Source organism: Spermophilus citellus (assembly GCF_964194105.1).
Source record: "Spermophilus citellus genome assembly, chromosome: 4".
In the NCBI taxonomy this organism is placed as follows: domain Eukaryota; kingdom Metazoa; phylum Chordata; class Mammalia; order Rodentia; family Sciuridae; genus Spermophilus; species Spermophilus citellus.
The window spans coordinates 23,380,516-23,397,886 of NC_138185.1; the positions used below are offsets into that span (position 1 = coordinate 23,380,516).

Sequence of the window (17,371 nt, forward strand, 5' to 3'; positions counted from 1 at the left end):
TTCTGAACCCCTCACTCACTGTCTCTGTTTGCCAGAAGGTGTCCACGATGGGGCAGCGCTGGGCACCTACCACCCGGTGGTACCACAGCCAGGCCTCAGGGTTGATAGGTTCACCCACTGTCCCTAGCACCTGCAAGGATGCCCGGCTATGCCTTGGGCAGGGAATGGGAGAGAGGAAATTTCTGAGTACCACTGGGAGCCAGGGTACACATGTCCTGGTCCTTCTCTTACTTTCTCCCCTATTCACGTCAGGGAATTGGAACAATGGGGAAAAAACTATGTACAAAGGGCAACACCCAGCTCTGAAGGATTTCTATCTATAGGACACCAACTGGGAAGGGGGTGTCTCACTTGATGACAGGTTCATCTCCAAACTTCATGAGCAGACGAATGGCTGTCGGTGCTGTGTAGAACTTGGTCACCTTGTATTTGTCCACGATGCTCCATAGGCGACTCACATCTGGGTATGTGGGGATCCCTTCAAACTGACCCCAGTGAAAGCAGCAGATCATTCCTGGTCCTTCCCAAGAGTCTTACCATTCCCTTAGTTTCAGTATTTTGCCCTATCTGACCAACCAAGTAGAGAACTTCCTAGTCCACCACACACAACCCCTCAAGGACTCCTGTTTTTCCAGGAAACAAGTCCACTGCCTCTAGTCTTAAGTGTCTTAGGAAGCAGTCACCCAGGATAATCTTGTCCATCCCCCAGCCTAGGCCAGGTGGCCATGAGTTCCAGTTCCCTTCTCACCAAAACACTGGTGGCACCATTTGCCAGTGGCCCATAGGTGACATAGGAATGGCCAGTGATCCAGCCAATGTCTGCTGTGCACCAAAACACATCCTCTGCGTGGAAGTCAAACACATACTTGAAGGTTGTAGCCACATAAAGCATGTAACCGCCAATTGTGTGCACCACACCCTGTAGAAGGAATAGTGCTTCCGGTTGGGCTCTTATACCCAACTCCACTGACCAAAAAATGGAGGCTAGGCAGAGCTGGAGCAGACCCTTCTCAGGGATCCTGACCCTGTCAGCATCCCTTTCACCACATCTGTCTCTCTTCCATCTCCTTTCTCCATGTTCCCATCTTATCTCCTTTATCACATACCTGATATCACACATGCATAGCATCCCATCATTCCAACCTACATACTCAAATTCTATGTATTTATTTGTTTGTTTGTTTTTGGTACTGGGTACTGGGTCCCTGGATGTTCTATCACTGAGCTACATCCCCAGTCCTTTTTATTTTTTGAGACAAGGTCTCACTAAATTGCCCAGGCTGGTCTTGAACTTGCAATCCTCCTGCCTCAACCTCCTGAGTTACTGGGATTACAGATTTGCACCATAGTGCCCAGCAACCTCAGAGTATATTTCTAAGTCACCCACATTACTCACACACACACATGAACACTCCTAGCACTTGCATCTGTGTATTTGCACCCACACACTCAATTCCACATTGTCAGAGTGACTGGAATAAACAGTCACCCTTACCCCCTCCTTAACCTATCCCTAGAAAAGAGATGCCAAAATTGTGTTTTTAAAGACCCATTGAAGGATATTCCAAATGATGGAGAGAACTTAGGGGGTAGGGTAGGTGGGAAAGCAGAGTGACATAGCTTTCAAATCTTTCAGATCAATTAAAGAGTCAGTTTTCTTAAGTCCTTCCAGCTCTCACACTGTGCTCTAGCAGAGGATGTCAACAGTGAGTCATGAAGAAGTAACTGAATGATTCCTGTGCCCATCCTTGACATTGACACTCTCTTTCCACCAAACCATGAGGGAATGGGCAAGTAGCATCCATGTCAGTCACACAGACTGATCCTTTCACCATTTTCTGGGCCCCCATCTGACTTCTAGTAACTGAGAATTTATGTCTTAATTTGATTTAGAAAAGGTAACGTAACATTTTTGAAACTCAGAGTTGTAGAATAAAATTCCTGTTGTTACATGCTTTCCCAGAAACCCACTTTTTACTCTTACATAGTAGAGACAACCACACATACACACTTGCCTTGGGTTTGCCTGTGGAACCACTGGTATATAGGATGAAGAGTGGGTCCTCAGCATCACACCACTCAGGCTCAAACTCATCCCCTGCCTCTTGCATGAGTTCATGCCACCACAAATCAACCCCTTGATTCCAGGAGATCTGCAGAGACAGGAAGACAGGAATGGGCAGGGAAGGACGGTGAGCAACTCAAGATGGGAGCAGGAGACAGCCCTACCTGGCACCTGGAAGGATGGGGTGCGACTAGTAGATGAAGGTACAGGAAGGGAAGGAGGGCCCTGCAAGGATAGAATGGGCAAAACAAAAAGAACCACAGGTTTCCTGGGTTCTTCAAGCACTCTGACATCCTTCCTCCACCCCTACCCACCTCTTCCCTCACCAAGCCTCAGGCTGAGGAGGGTCCCTTGGTTGGTTACTTCCCATCCTTCAATTCTCAGCTGAATGTCACCTTCTTAGCTTTTACCTAAACAAGTATCTGATAGATTCCCATCCCATCCCTGCTATTTTTATTAATCACATCATATTTCTTTCTCGAATAACATATATTTCTAGTGATCTTCTTTGTTTACTTGATTATTGTCTCCCTTGACTAGATTCTAGTGACCTCTAGGATGACAGTGGGATGTCGCCCTTTTTTCACCCCTAGGTCCCCAACACTTAGTAAAGTGCCTGACACTCAAAAGACATTCAGTAAAATTTTTGTTGGATGAATGACTAGCACACACAGCCTGCATACACACATGTACTATGGGACTAGGGCTCATCAGCAGGGATACAGACACCACACAATTTAGAAATGCAAAATCAGTCAGAGTCTGCAAGTGAGGTGGGCACTTGACCCTGTTAGTAGTAAAGAAATCAATAGATCTTGGTCCAAGCACTTTTTCCTTGTATATCCACAGCATATCCACATTAGGGGGTTCTCTCTTGCCTTTACAGCACTGATACCAGATTTTTTTCCCATAGCAATTTCTGCTTGAGGAGACAGGTTCCATTCAGCAGGTGGAGAAGGACCAAAGTGGATTCTTCCCAGGAGAGGAACATCCCCCTTTTACTTGATTGCCATTGATAATGTCTTCTGGATCTGTCATCCTGAAAATTCTCTCAAGTCTGAGACTATTGTCCTTTCCTAACTACAAAACCTTTTTGCAACATCTTTTGTGTGGGGGGGGGGGCGGGGGGGGGTGGCATTGCTGGGTATAGAACCCAGAGTAGGCAAGTATCCTACCACCACTGAGCTACATGCCAAACCCTATATCACTTTTGTGTGTGTGTGTGCATGTGCAGGGTATTGAGTATTAAACCCATAGGTGCTTTACCACTGAGCAACATTCCCCAGCCCTTTTTATTTTTTATTTCAAAAGAGGGTTTCACTAAGTTGCTGAAATTGTCCATGAACTTTCAATCTTTCTTCAGCCTTCTGAATTGCTGGGATTACAAGCGTGTGCCATGATGCTGAGATGTATCACCTCTTTGAACACCAGTTTATTTATTTATTTTACATATTTATTTTTTAGTTTTAGGTGGACACAATATCTTTATTTTATTTTTATTTGGTGCTGAGGATTGAACCCAGTGCCTCATGCATGCTAGGAGAGCACTCTACCACTGAGCCATAACCTCAGCCCCTAGTTTTTTAAATCTACTCTTTGCTAGGTAAAATTGGAGTCCCTGGATATATAAAAAAAATTATACTGGATTTTAATCACACTTCTGCTACTTCCTAGCTATGTGCTCTTGAGCAAGTCAGTCTACTTCAAGTTACTCCTTTTTAAATGAGAATAGTCATTTTGGCTTTATAATCTCAAGAAGACTTTGAAAACAGAAGAAAAGGATATTATTTAATAAACATCAAGCTTTGGATTGTTCTGGGGAAAGACTAGTGAATGTCAGGAGGGATAGAGGTTAAGTTCAATGACCACTGGAAGATATACTTACAGGTGTGATGATATGAGAACTGTTTGGGATTTGCTTTAGATGTCTCAAAGCCCTTTTATATTCATTGGATTTCTTTTTAAGTACTTGAGATTGAACCCAGGGCCTCATGCTTGCAGTGTTCTACCACTGAGCTACACCTCCAGCATTTTAAAAAATTTTATTTGTAACAGGCAGGCCCTTGCTAAGTTGCCCATGCTGGCCTCAAACTTATGATCTTCCTCCTTCAGCCTCCCAAGTAGTGGGATTACATGTGTGCACCCCCTGGCTTCATTAGATTATTGAATGTTTGATGGTCCTGGATGACAAGAAGTCATGTCAATGTTAAAGAAATGCTCTTACCTGTTAAATTTATTATGTGTATATTTGGTTTAAGAAAAAAATCTCAAAGCAGCAGGGTATAATGGTACACACCTTTACAACTTGGGAGGTGGAGGCCAGAGGATCACAAGTTTGAGGCCAGTCTCAGCAATTCAGTGTCTTGAATTTAAAAGTAAAAAAAGACTGGGGATAGAGCTAAGTGGTAAAGTGCCCCTGGGTTCAAGTCCAAGTACAAAAAAAAAAAAATCCTGAAGTATTAGCCACATACTTTGATAAATTAGAAAATAACTCTCCATATACTCCTCTTTCTGTACTACCTGCCCCTTACTCTAGAGAATTTGAAGTTCTAGCATACGAACATCATAAGAAGGACAATCCCAGTCCATGTGAGGGTGGCATTAAAAATTTTTAAAAAGGAAAAGAAAAAAAAGAGAGAAGCTGCCTCAGCTATAAAACAAGAATATTTTTGGTGGAAGATCTCTAATTAATGAATTTGTATATATTGTCATATAATCTTCCTTTTCTTTTTTTTGGACTGGGGATTGAGCCCAGGTGTGCTTAACCACTGAACAACATCCCCAGACCTGCTTATTTTTTAATTTAGAGACAGGGTCTCACTGAGTTGCTTAGAGCCTCGTTAAGTTGCTGAGGCTGGCTTTGAATTTGAAATCCTCCTGCCTCAGCCTCCTGAGCTGCTGGGATTACAGGTGTGCACCACTGCACTCAACCCAAATCTCTTGAGGTGAGGGTGTTAATGTATTTAAGCAGAACTATGTCAATATTGATTGGAAAAATGGTGCTGGTCTATCGAACTGTGAATTGTCATAAGGTAAGAAATGGTCAACATTGTGGTTCTGCAATAAAGGTATTCTTATAATTGTGTACAACTGATTCCTTTGTGTGTGTATAAGTATATAGGGAGGAGTGGAGGAGGTGGGGTACTCCAGGCATGGAGTCAATAATGAGCACCAGGAAGCAGGATGAGAGCAATTACTGAAGTAAACTTTGCTTGTAAATTGAGTGTGGGCCTCATAGGCCTATAACTTCCATCCAGGAAAAGGTTTGAATTTTCTAAAGTAAAAACTGGGGAGTTGGCCTTTGTCCTTGACTAGGATAGCTTCAGGGAGGGGAGCTGCCAGATATGGAAGACAAATATAAGGAAGTCCATTGGTGATATGGTTGGGGAGGGTACCTGCAAACTGTGCCACGCCTTCTGTTGAAGATTGCTTAAGGATGAAGGGGTCTGGAACTCTGCCAAGATTTTTACAGCTTTTACTGCCACTTTCAGGCCAACAAACCTAGATTTTTTAAATCTATTTTTATGCTCTTTGGTCTTCATCACCAAGAAGTAAAAATCCAGGAGCCTGCAGTTTGAGGCAGAATTACTAGAGTTTATTATTATTATTATTATTCCTTTTAGAAATGCCAGTCTGGGAGCTGGGGTTGTGGCTCAGTGGTAGAGCGCTTCCCTTGTATACGTGAGGCACTAGGTTTGAGTCTCAGCACCATATAAGAAAATAAGTAAATAAAATAAAATTTTATTTACTTGTTTACAAATAAAATTGTGTCCATCTACAACTAAAAATATACTTTAAAAAAATGCCAGTCTGTCTGCTGTGTTAAGGGAAAGCAGTAACAGCTAACATTTTATTAAGTAGTTAACACATTAAGCACCTTACATATATTGACAAAACCCCAGAGAAAGGTACAATTATTATCCTTATTTTGCAGCTGGAGAAACTGAAGCAAGAGATCTTAGCAACTGGTCCAAACTTATACAGTAGCAGAGCCAGAATCTGAACCCAATTTGAACCCAAGTCTGGCTGCAGAGCTTATCCTCTAAACTCCCAAGTTTGTTATCCCTTTCAAAAGAAGGATTTGGGTCCCTTGCTTGAGTTTTAAAAGGAAAAGAGTGTTTCCTAAGAATCAGATCTGTCTCTATCATACTAGTGAGAATAGAGAAGAGGGGCTTATATATCTACTATTAGCATAAGAGATTAATCATAGCGGACTTAGAGTAAGGTAACCTGTGAAGATGGTAAAACTCTTGTAGGAACAGTGAGCTTTTTTTTAGTAAAGACAGACATTTCCTCCCTCCCTCCCTCCCTCCCTCCCTCCCTCCTTCCTTCCCCCCCTTCCTTCCAGTGGTGATTAAACTTGGGGCCTCAAGCATACTAAGCAAGTACACTACTACTTCTGGGTTACAACCCCAACCCAGGAGATATTTGCTTTTAAACATGTATTATCATCTCTCTATTATTAATAAGGAAAATGAAACCCAGAGGGGAGGGAAGATTTATTCAATCAAGGTGTGTAGCTAAAACTTGGTCTCTGGACTCCGGACCCACTCTCTTCTCTAAACTAAACTGCTTTGAACACACACTTATAGATCTCCCATCTTAGAACCACTTGCAGTGTGACTCTTTATTCATTTTAGTATTTAATTACATCAAAAAGTTATGTGTAGTTTGTAAATTCAAAAGTAGTATATAAATGTATTTAGGAATCTTCTTTTCTACTGTCATGTATAATACTTATTTTTTACTAACTTGATGGTGAATTCCCAAGTCAGGATCTGTAACTTCTCTACTGTCTCTCCTGTCTCTGTCCCAGCTAAATACATAGTAAATGCTTTCTGACAGGTTACCTGATTCCCTCTCCCAGGGTCTAAGCACCAGGAGTGAAATGGGATTTTTGTTGCTACCCATCCGAGATCCTTGCACTATACTAGTTGACAGAGGCAACAACAGACATTTGATTTCACAACACTTGTCAGTGACATAGATGTCAAGGATCCCAGGAGCAAAGGAAGAATGTTAGGTCTGGTAGCCACCTCAATGGGACAAACAGGCAAGAAGCAGATGGACATACAGACAAGCACAAAGGGAAGTAGTGCCCAAGGCAGTACAGAAGTGTATACCTGGGGCTGGATGCACTTGAATTTCTTTTTCAGCTTATCCTGTTAAGAGCCCATGGAATGGAAAGGCTGATGAGCAAGGTGCAAAGATAGAGGAGTGGGAGGGAAGGGTGAAGGTGTTCTAAACTCCTGAATGTCTCAGGTTCCCTCCGCCCCTCACTAGTTTCCCCAGTCTCTATTTTCCTAATCCTAATTCCAGCCTCTCTCTCTATATATACATATAGAATCCTTTAACACTGATTGGACTCTCGAATTTCCCTAAACTAAACTAGGGCCACTCTACCCTCAAAACCACTCAGAGAGGGAAAAGAAAAGACAACTCAGGGTCCTTTGAGTTACTGAATCTAAGTAACCTTCTGTCCTTTTGGATCCCAGAACTTTCATTACTTATGCCCACACCTGGAGGCCACCATTGATTTTTCTACTGCACTGGTCAGAAGAACTGGATTCAAAACTAAGGAGCCATCCTAAGGGGTGGACTCTGGGCAGGCATCCCCTAGTCTATAAAGATAGCCCACTCTAAGTCACAGCCCAGTCAAGATGACTACATACAATCACTCAAGTTGGCATATTTCCCCAGTCCTTAGTTTCCCCTGTGCCAATCAAGATATCCCAACCAGCACAAGAAGTCTCCTGCATATCTTTTCATGCTAAGTCCCTGAGGTCCAAGGGCCTCTCTATTCATATTTAAGGTCAAAGTCACCTGTTCCCAGCTAGCCCTGCAAAAGACAGCATTCCTATGATGTCTCCCAGATCCTTAGCATTATGATGAAGTAAAGAAAACATCAGACACTTCTTGGGCAGGAAAAGGGAAGAAATATGAGCCCAGAGAGGGTACAGCAGTGCCAGACTCACCTGGACATCTGGGCATGGCCTCTTAACTGGGGGAGACTGGCTGGGGGAGTCACCCGTGCCCAGCTCTGCCCGCCCTAGGTGCTTGACCACAATGCAGCATCTCACTGGGAAACCCCTAGAGGAAAGAAAAGTCTGAAGTGGTAGCCCAACTGGCTTAAAAGAGAAGTTGACAAGACTTCCCCATGTCCATTCAGGGTAGAGGGGGCCAGGAAAGCTGGCACTGGGGAAAGGCTCAATCAATCCAGGGCAGTAGCCAGTAGGTCAGCACACTTACTTTTCCCGACACTTTTCCAGGGACTCATCGGCCAGCTCCTTCAGGTTCACAAGCTTTTCCCCCCTGTAGAAGGCATCTTTGGAGAACAACAAACATTCCAGGCCTTAGTAGGCACTATACTCCCCAGTGGGCACAATGTACTTAGGGCCTTTCCTGAGTGGGCCTCTTGACTCGCTCTTCCAGCTGATTTGGGCTGACAGAAAGTCAGCTGAGGTGAGGACAGGAGAGGAAAGGCAGGTAGTGCCCACCTTCCATTCTGAGCAGCTCCAAACCAACAAGCTTATTAAAGACCAAGACTCTAGTGTGGGGGGTTCTGGAGAAGGAATGAGAAAATTAGTCACCTGTAGTGATGAGAAGGCTGCAACTGGAATCCAGGATCCGTTCACTTAGAGACTCTGCAGAGAAGCCTGCAAACTAGGGAAGGAAAGAAAAACTGAGGGAGAGAGGGAGGTCCCAGAGATTGAGTGAACAAGGAAAGAAGTTGCTCATGAAACACTTAGGATCTCTAAGCCAGGGTCCTGAATAACTGAGTTGGACCTATGACACAAACACTCTAAGCTCCTTAGTTTGTTATTTACAATCTTCTGTTATCCAGGCCCAACCTACTTCTTCAGAGCCCTGTCCCCCTCTATAACCCCTTTTCACCAGCCCAAACTCCTACCACAATGGAGTGCAAAGCTCCCAGGCGTGCACATGCCAGCATGGCCACCACGAGCTCCAAGATCATGGGCATGTAGATGGCCACTCGGTCACCCTTCTGAATGCCTGCAGGTAAAAAACACAGAATATGGACCATGGACCCTTCCTGATGCTACTTGCTCCTTCCCATCCAGCTGTGCCCCTCCCCACCCCAGCTAACTTTTCAGCTCCTCTAATACCAGAGTCTTTCCATTCTTTTTCTTCTCCCACAAATCTTCAGATATCCCAAGGTCAGGCCTTTCGGTCCCTTTCCCACACCCCCACACTCACCCTGTTTACGGAGAACATTGCTGAACTGACACACTTGGACCAGAAGTTCACGGTATGTGATCTGGGTGGTTTCCCCTGGCTCATTGCCCTCCCTGAGGTACACCAGAAAGAATAAGTGATTAGGGGTACAACTTCATCCTCAAACAAGAGACAGGAACAGTCATAAAATCTATCTAGCAATAGCAAGACCTGGGACTATCCTGTGGGAATAAGCCATCTGCCATCACATCTGAGCTGACCGGACAGATATTCTGGCTTTTAAAAATACTTTGTTTTGTGTGTGTATGTCATTGAAAAGTACACATCTATCTCTGGGTCTCATTTTTTGTTTATAAAAATAGGGTGATAGTCACTTCTCTTGCATTCTTGGAATATGTTAAGAAGAAATAATATCACACATGTGTATTTTCCTAATGAGGCTCAAGGCTGCATTGGTATTATTCAAAATATGGTCTCCAGATCACTTGAAGCCCTGTTACCTGAGGAATTTGTTAAAACTAGATTCCTAGGCCCAAACTCAAACCTACTGAATCAAAACCACAGGGTCCAAAAATGTGCTTCTTTGTTACAAGCTGGTACAAAGAATCAGTGGGTAATTCTAATGTCCATAAAGTTTGGAAATCATCACCGTTGGGCTGGGGATATTACTCAGTGGTAGAATGATTGCCTAGCATGCATGAGGCCCTGGGTTCAAACACTGCAAAACACACAAACAACAACAAATAAAGCAAAAAGTTTTCCCTCAGTATTTGTTCCAATTTGATTATTTATTTATTTGTTTATTTATTTATTTATTTTTGGCGTTGGGAATTGAACCCAAGGGTGCTTAACCACTGAGCCACATCCACAACCCTTTATATTTTTTATTTTGAGACAGGGTATCACTAAGTTGCTTAGAGCCTTGCTAAATTGCTGAGATTGGCCTTGAACTTGCAATCCTCCTGTCTCAGCCTCCTGAGCCACTGGAATGACAAGCATGCACCATCAAGTCCAATAATTTGATGATTTTTTTTTTAATATTTATTTTTTAGTTCTCGGCGGACACAACATCTTTGTTGGTATGTGGTGCTGAGGATCGAACCCGGGCCGCACGCATGCGAGGCGAGCGCGCTACTGCTTGAGCCACATCCCCAGCCCTAAATTTGATGATTTTTAATATAAATAATACATACAAGTGGAACTGCATAAAAAGATACATAAGGATAAATGTCCCTCCCATCTCTATCTCCCAATCACCTTGCCTACTGGCAACCACTGCTACTAATATTTTGTGTGTCTTTTCAAAGACAATCAATTTGCAGTTAGGGCCACACCTAGTAGGATATAGGGCCTAGGTTAACTCAAGTATTATGGAGTGACTATAATAATTACTTTAGAAGAAGTCACATTGTTAGCATCTTTCATAAGATCCTTGGAATAGCACAAAATTGGGCTGGGGTTGTAGGTCAGTGGTAGAGTGCTTGCCTTGCATGCGTGAGGCCCAGGGTTTGGTTCCCAGCACCACATAAAAATAAACAAATAAAAATAAAAATTAAAAAAAAGGAATAGTGCAAAATTCAAAAACTGAATTTTATTGTTGTGGTGGTGGTGCTAGGAATTGAACCCAAGGCCTCATGTGTGATAGGCAAGCACTCTACCACTAAGTCACATTCCCAGCACTAAAAATTCAATATTAAAAAAATTGATTTTTAAAAGGTATAAGCACCTCACAGTCTCTAAGTACAGGAAAACAGTGGTAGGAAGAGCTGCTTTATTCAAGAGAGAAGCCTATTAGACAAGCATGTATTTATATATCTATGTTTATATACTCTCATTTTTATACACAAATGATAGCATACAATGCACACTATTCTGTCTTGTTTTTAAAACTCAGTATTATATATATCAATAAACTACACAAATCTTAACTGTACACTTAGTCATTTTGCTTTTAAAATTTTAATAATGTATATTGGTGTCATTCTCTATCAAGACTAAAAGAACTATTTCATTCTCTTTGTCAATTGTACATACAATAATTTATTTAACAATAAAGGCTTCAATGAATATCTTCATATATAAATTACCTACAACTATATCTATAGGATGAATTACTAAAAGTGGAATTGTTGGGCATTTTAAATATTGATAAATTTAGGAGACAAGCACATTCAGTAGGAGGGCCAAAGAATGCTTCTCCCTGGGGAGGTGATATTTTGGCTAAGACCTGAATAATAAGAAGTAGGTTGAGCCTAACTATTATGTATAACTATAAATCGAAGGAGGAGGAGGGGGGAGGAGGAGGAGGAGGAGAAGGAGATAGCCATATTATAATTCTTTTTTCTTAAGAATTTTTTTCACAATACCTTTTTTCTATTGATTTATTTTTATATGGTGCTGAGGATCAAACCCAGGGCCTCACATGTGCTAGGCAAGCACTCTACCACAGCCCCAGCCCACCATATTAATTCTTGAGAAGTGTATTCCAAGCAGAGAGAGAGCATCAAATGGAAAGGCACTAAGACCTATTCAAAGACCAATAGGAAGTCAGTATGGCTAGAGTACAGTGAACAAGAGGTTGGGTAAGAATGAGAGCTAGGGCTGGGGTTGTGACTCAGTGATAGAGCGCTTGCCTAGCATGTGTGAGGCACTGGGTTCGATTCTCAGCACCACATACAAATAAATAAAGGACCTTCAACAACTAATGAAATATTTATAAAAAAAGAATTCATATTTTTAAAAAAAGAATGAGAGCTAGACAACAACCAAATCATGCAGGACCTTGTAGGCAATAGTAAGAAGTTTGAATTTTATTCTACATGGTTTCTTTCTGGTTTCCCTTATACACAAAGCTCAATCCCACTTCCATTCTTTTGATCAAGTCATTGCCTCAATTCAGAATGTTCCTTGTAGATCTCCCTCAGCACTACAGGCCTTTGCATCCCCTCTCCTTCTACCCAGAATTCTTATGAAGGAGGAAACTGAAACCTAGAGAGACATAGTAAATGGCCAAGGTCACATAATAATAAGTGGAAGAGCCAATAATAGATTCTCAGGTCTTCTGATTTCATGTCAGGACTCTTTTCCTCATAGTGTGAAGGACAGGGACTGGCAGGGAAGCCAAATCTTTTCTTACTGACAGAGGTTACACAGAAGATTATCAGCCTCTTTCCAGCTTCTAGCTTGATGAGTCAGTTACTATCCTCTCCTTGGCTTTAACCCTCCTGGGGCTAAGAGAAGCCAAGCACAGAGAGCTTACTAAAGTGAGAAGGAACACGGAGAGAGGGAGCTGGCAAATGGCCCTGAATGCCAGAGATAGGAAAGCATTTCCTTGATTGGCCCACTTACCAATGTTATAGGAACGTTAGAACATCTCCAGTTACAGTTGAATGCTGACATACATATCCTCGAGCATATGTCCCCATGTGTATACCTATACCAACTCACCCATGTGTACTTACTAACAAAAAAACACATATACTGATACATAAACATTCTTGGCACAAAAGCAGTCTATCTGTACACATGGGCACAAATAAACATACGTATATACATTCAGAACTCAAACATGGGCCATCTGCAAGCACCACATTTACATACCCAGTATTTTTTCATGAAACTTTACATTATTTAAAATTATTTCATTTATTTTATTTGTATATTATCCACGTCTTTCACTGGAGCTTATGTCCTTCATAAGCTCCACGATAGCAGAGACCTCATCTGGCTTATTCACTGCTACTTCCTAGCCACTGGAATACAGCCTGGTACACAGAAGGTAAACAAGAATATATAAGCACAACTTTACAAGTACAGCTTACTTGAAATCATTTCTAGTCATGCATGTGTGCGTACACACACATAGTGTATGTGTCTCTCCCTGGCCATGGACTCAAGTTCTACATTATTGATCTAGGCACCTTACTCATTCCAGTGTCTTCTTTCTCTGACATATACACCAGGCTGGGGCCTCTGGCTGGTTGGAAGAAGGGAGGGGACAAAGTACTAGCATACCACAAGATCCCAAGCCCTCTAGGAAGTCAGAGCTCTTTACAGAGCATCCACTTTTATCTCCTAACTCTGAGAGTCAAGGAGATTATGAGTTTTTTTGGGGGGTCACTGGGTAGGTTGTAAAAGAGCAGGGATAAGAACTTAAAATTCTAAGCCTCTTTCCTTCCCATTGTGAGTTACATGCTCAAAAATTAACAGGGTCCAGGCAGGTATTGTAAATGAGGAAAGTAGATCACATGAAAGAAAATCTTTGATAAAGACAAGATATTATTCCCTTTCCTCTTTTCTTACTTTCTTTCTTTTTCTTTTCTTTTTTAATTCCCCAGCCCCACTCCTTTAGTCCTCTTAACTTTTCTTTAAGAAGACAACAACAGGGCTGGGGTTGTGGCTCACCGGTAGAGTGCTGGCCAAGCATGTGCGAGGCCCTGGGTTCGATCCTCAGCACCACATAAAAATAAATAAATAAAGATATTGAGTCCAACTACAAATAAATTATATATATATATATATATATATATATATATATATATATATAATAAAACAGCAACAACTGCAGTAGAGGGCTCACCCACCGTCCAGTAGGCCCTGGGTTCAGAACCCAGCCCCTCAAGGGCGGGGCAGGGCAAAATGGCAAAGTATACTTTACTAGCTGGATATGGTTATGCACCCTGAAGTCATAGCTACTTGGGAGGCTGAGGCAGGAGGATTGTAACTTTGAAGCCATCCCAGGCAACTTAGGGAAATCCTGTCTTAAAATAAGAAATAAAAAGTGCTAGAGTTTAGCTCAGTGGTAGTGCACTTGCTAGCATGTACAAGGCCCTGGTTTCCAACCCCAGTACTAGAAAAAGAGAGAAAGAGAACACAGCAATATATGTACAATAACAGTTATCCTTAGTTTGTGGGGAAACATTAGCAAGGGGCAGCAACTAGAAAATTGGAGAATGCATGCTCTAGCAAAAAAGAAGGTGTTGGGCTGGGGTTGTAGCTCAATGGTAAACCACTTGCCTACCACATATGGGGTGCTGAGTCTGATCCTCAGCACCACATAAAAAATAAATTAAAAAGTATTTCATCCATCTACAACTAAAAAAGAAAGAAAGATGCATCTAGTACCTGATTTTGTCCACTGGCTCAATTGCCAATTTTTTCAAAATTTCAAGACATTCCTGATATCTATTTTTGTTAAAACTTCTGAATTTTTAAGTGTTGACAACAAAATTTTAAAACTTTTAAATGCTGTAGCACAAACAAAACTATTAATTAATGCCTAATGGACTACTGATTGGGAACCTTTGCTATAAATCAGATCACTTAACCTTTATCTAGAGGCCACGGGGTTAATGGGACAACCCAAGGTTCACAATCACTAGGTCCTTCTTATGTCCTTCCTCCAAGGAATCTTCTCCAGGGAGCTCTCTCTAACTACCTCATCCTCATATTCTCCGAATTTACTTTAATACATTATTGATTCAAAATATATTTAGAAGTAGACAACTTCTTTTCACATTTATTTCTACTGTCCCAGTCCAATATCACCATTAGTTGTCAGATTATATCATTACTCCACTCAAAATGCTCAGATTGCTTTCCATTTAATTTTAAGTAAAAGTCAAAGTCCTTATAACAGCTCATTAGTTCCTACATGATCTAGTCCTTTTCTATTTTCATATATTATCGTTCTCTCTTCCTCTCCTCCCTCTGCTCCAGCCACACGGCCTCCCTAGTGTTTGGTAAAAATACCACAACACACTTAACCTCAGAGGGTTTGTCCTCCACTTGGAGCATTCTTCCTCTAGAGAGCCACATAATTTATTCTCTTTGAATCATTGTTCAAATGTTGGTTTCTCAGTGAGGTCATCTTTGACTATTCCATAAAAGAGTACCTGGCCCCTTTAGCCTCAGGTAGTCCAAGTTAACATCTTCCATGAAGTCTTTCTTAGTTTCCCTTTACCCCCACCTACCTGGAAGCTGAAATTTCTCTCTTCTTCCCAAGGTCCTTTATGTCACTTTCCTTGTGATTTATTTTTTCACCTTGTATTACACCTTGGGCTCTTGGAATAGAGATCATGTCTTCTTCTCTGTCTCCTCCAAGCACAACTGGCACAATAGATACTCAAGGGTCATGGTCAAATCATTGAAAGACTGATAATTGATTAGTGACAAGAAATATTGGTATTCCCCTCTTTATATGAGAAAGATAGTCATTGAACTGAAGATTCTAATTCCCTACAACTACAAGCAAGGCACAAAATGGGAGTAAAGAGCTAAGAGAAAATAGGCAGGAGGGTTGGTAGAGAGAGCAGTTGTCTAGCATGCATGAGGCCCTAGGTTCAATTCCCAGGAAAAAGAAAAGAAAAAAATAGAGGGGAAACTGAGTTCTCCATAGATAGATTGGAGGGGAGAGTCTACTGGCAAGTTAGGTCTTCCGGAGGAAGTCAAACCTGCTATGGGAGGCGCAACCAACTGAGATTTCAAGGAAAAGAAAAGATATTGTGTGGGAAGCCATACTCGCACGTGATTTAAGTTACCTCCCTGGCTGGGTGAGAGGCGCTTAGACAACTGTGTCAGAGCCTTCCCCACCCTGTTCCAGGTTCGAGGGCTTGTCTGTGTGGAGGTGTGCCTGGCCACTGATCCGAAGACCAATCACTGACCCTGACCTTGGAATGCTGCCCCCCTCGACCTTCATTGGATGGGATTTTCTCTTGAATTTTTTGTTCCCCTAAAAGCTCACTCCCTGGCATGCTCTTCCTCTCTCGTTAGCCTCTTGTGTAAACCTCGCCACTGCATTAGGTGGCTGGAGGCGGGAGCTAGGAGAAGCCATCTCCGAAGCTGGGCATTAAAGGTAACGGGAGTATATCTCTTTAATTTTAAAACTCACTAGTTAATTTCTATGCTTTGAACCTCTTTTACGAAGCTCGCGTGCTGGTTGCGTGGCAGAATATTGAGGGGTATGAGAGCAAGTCTTAAATATCTGTTATCTCTATTGATTCCACACTAGTTCAAGTTGCCTTAATCTGTTGCCACAATGGCCCCCCTAACTGGTCCCTCACTTCACTCTTTCTCCTTTCCAATCCATACATCATTTGGAATGATCTATTAAAAACTGAAATCATACCACATCATCTCCTACCTAAAACCCTTTAATGGCTTCCTTTGCATAAAGAAGGAAATCCAAGCTTCTAAACCCTGTATCCTCTCCAGCTTCATCTTGTGCCATTCTCTCATTCTGCTTACTGACTCCAAACACACTAACCTTCAGAAAGACAGAACATTCCATGTTTGTTTGTTTGTTTGTTTGTTTTTTAACTATCTTTTCCCAACTTTTTGAATGGCTTTTATGTTTCAGGTCTCAGCTTAAATGTCACCTTCCTAGTGAGGCTTCCTCTGATCACCTTTAATTAATATCAGCCCTTCCTGTTATTCTTCCTTACAACATTCCCTTCATTTTCTTCGTGGCAGTTTTCTTAAGGATGCTTCTTTTATTCTTCCCCACCTCTTCTAATTGCCTGTCTCCCCTACTAGATAAAAGGTAGCTTCTGAAATTAGAGACCAGGTTGGTTTTGTTCACTGCTGAATTCCTAATGCCTTGACAAAACCTTGTATATAATACATATTCAATAATATTTCTGGATGAATGAATGAATCTGAAGGTTTGTTATAACAAAGAAGTACACCAGTATTATATAACTATAAATGGAACAGCTAGGTCAGTGGGAGAGCTCAATATAAAGAAAGCATTTCTGTCAGAGTTGTCCAAAGATAGAAGATCCTTTAGGAACTTCCTAACTCTAAAGATATCATGAACAATTTTGATTTTACAGGAATACGAAAGAGCACATTCTGCCATGTGGAACAAGCAAATCCAGCGTTTCTCAAAGTATGGTCAGATAGTGTTAATAACGCAGATTCTAAGGTCCCACCTCATACAGCTTCAGGACAGACAGATGTACAATTTGAGTTAGGGAAACAAATACTTCTAATAGATGATTCTCCAGGGAGGGGGACATGGAATTTTCATCTTACAAGCTTTCCATATAATTTGTGTTTACTGAAGACTAAGATGATCTGTAAGGCCCTTCCAACTTTAAGATTCTTTGA

General features: G+C 41.8%; 1 protein-coding gene across 2 annotated transcripts in view; it reads right to left on the reverse strand.

Annotated features, from left to right (window-relative positions):
* Positions 1-17,371, reverse strand: part of ACSS2 (acyl-CoA synthetase short chain family member 2) — a 48,970-nt gene that overhangs the window by 6,023 nt on the left and 25,576 nt on the right. Inside the window, exons 3-12 of one of the 2 annotated variants that reach the window (XM_081292452.1) lie at positions 9,284-9,375; positions 8,976-9,079; positions 8,656-8,728; positions 8,315-8,390; positions 8,041-8,155; positions 7,189-7,227; positions 2,016-2,153; positions 749-919; positions 352-485; positions 20-152 (exon numbers count right to left, since the gene is read on the reverse strand). In XM_081292452.1, coding sequence (XP_081148578.1) covers positions 20-152; positions 352-485; positions 749-919; positions 2,016-2,153; positions 7,189-7,227; positions 8,041-8,155; positions 8,315-8,390; positions 8,656-8,728; positions 8,976-9,079; positions 9,284-9,375 — 1,075 coding nt within the window. The remainder of the gene's footprint in view (positions 1-19; positions 153-351; positions 486-748; positions 920-2,015; positions 2,154-7,188; positions 7,228-8,040; positions 8,156-8,314; positions 8,391-8,655; positions 8,729-8,975; positions 9,080-9,283; positions 9,376-17,371) is intronic. The other variant, XM_081292453.1, reaches the window with a different exon arrangement.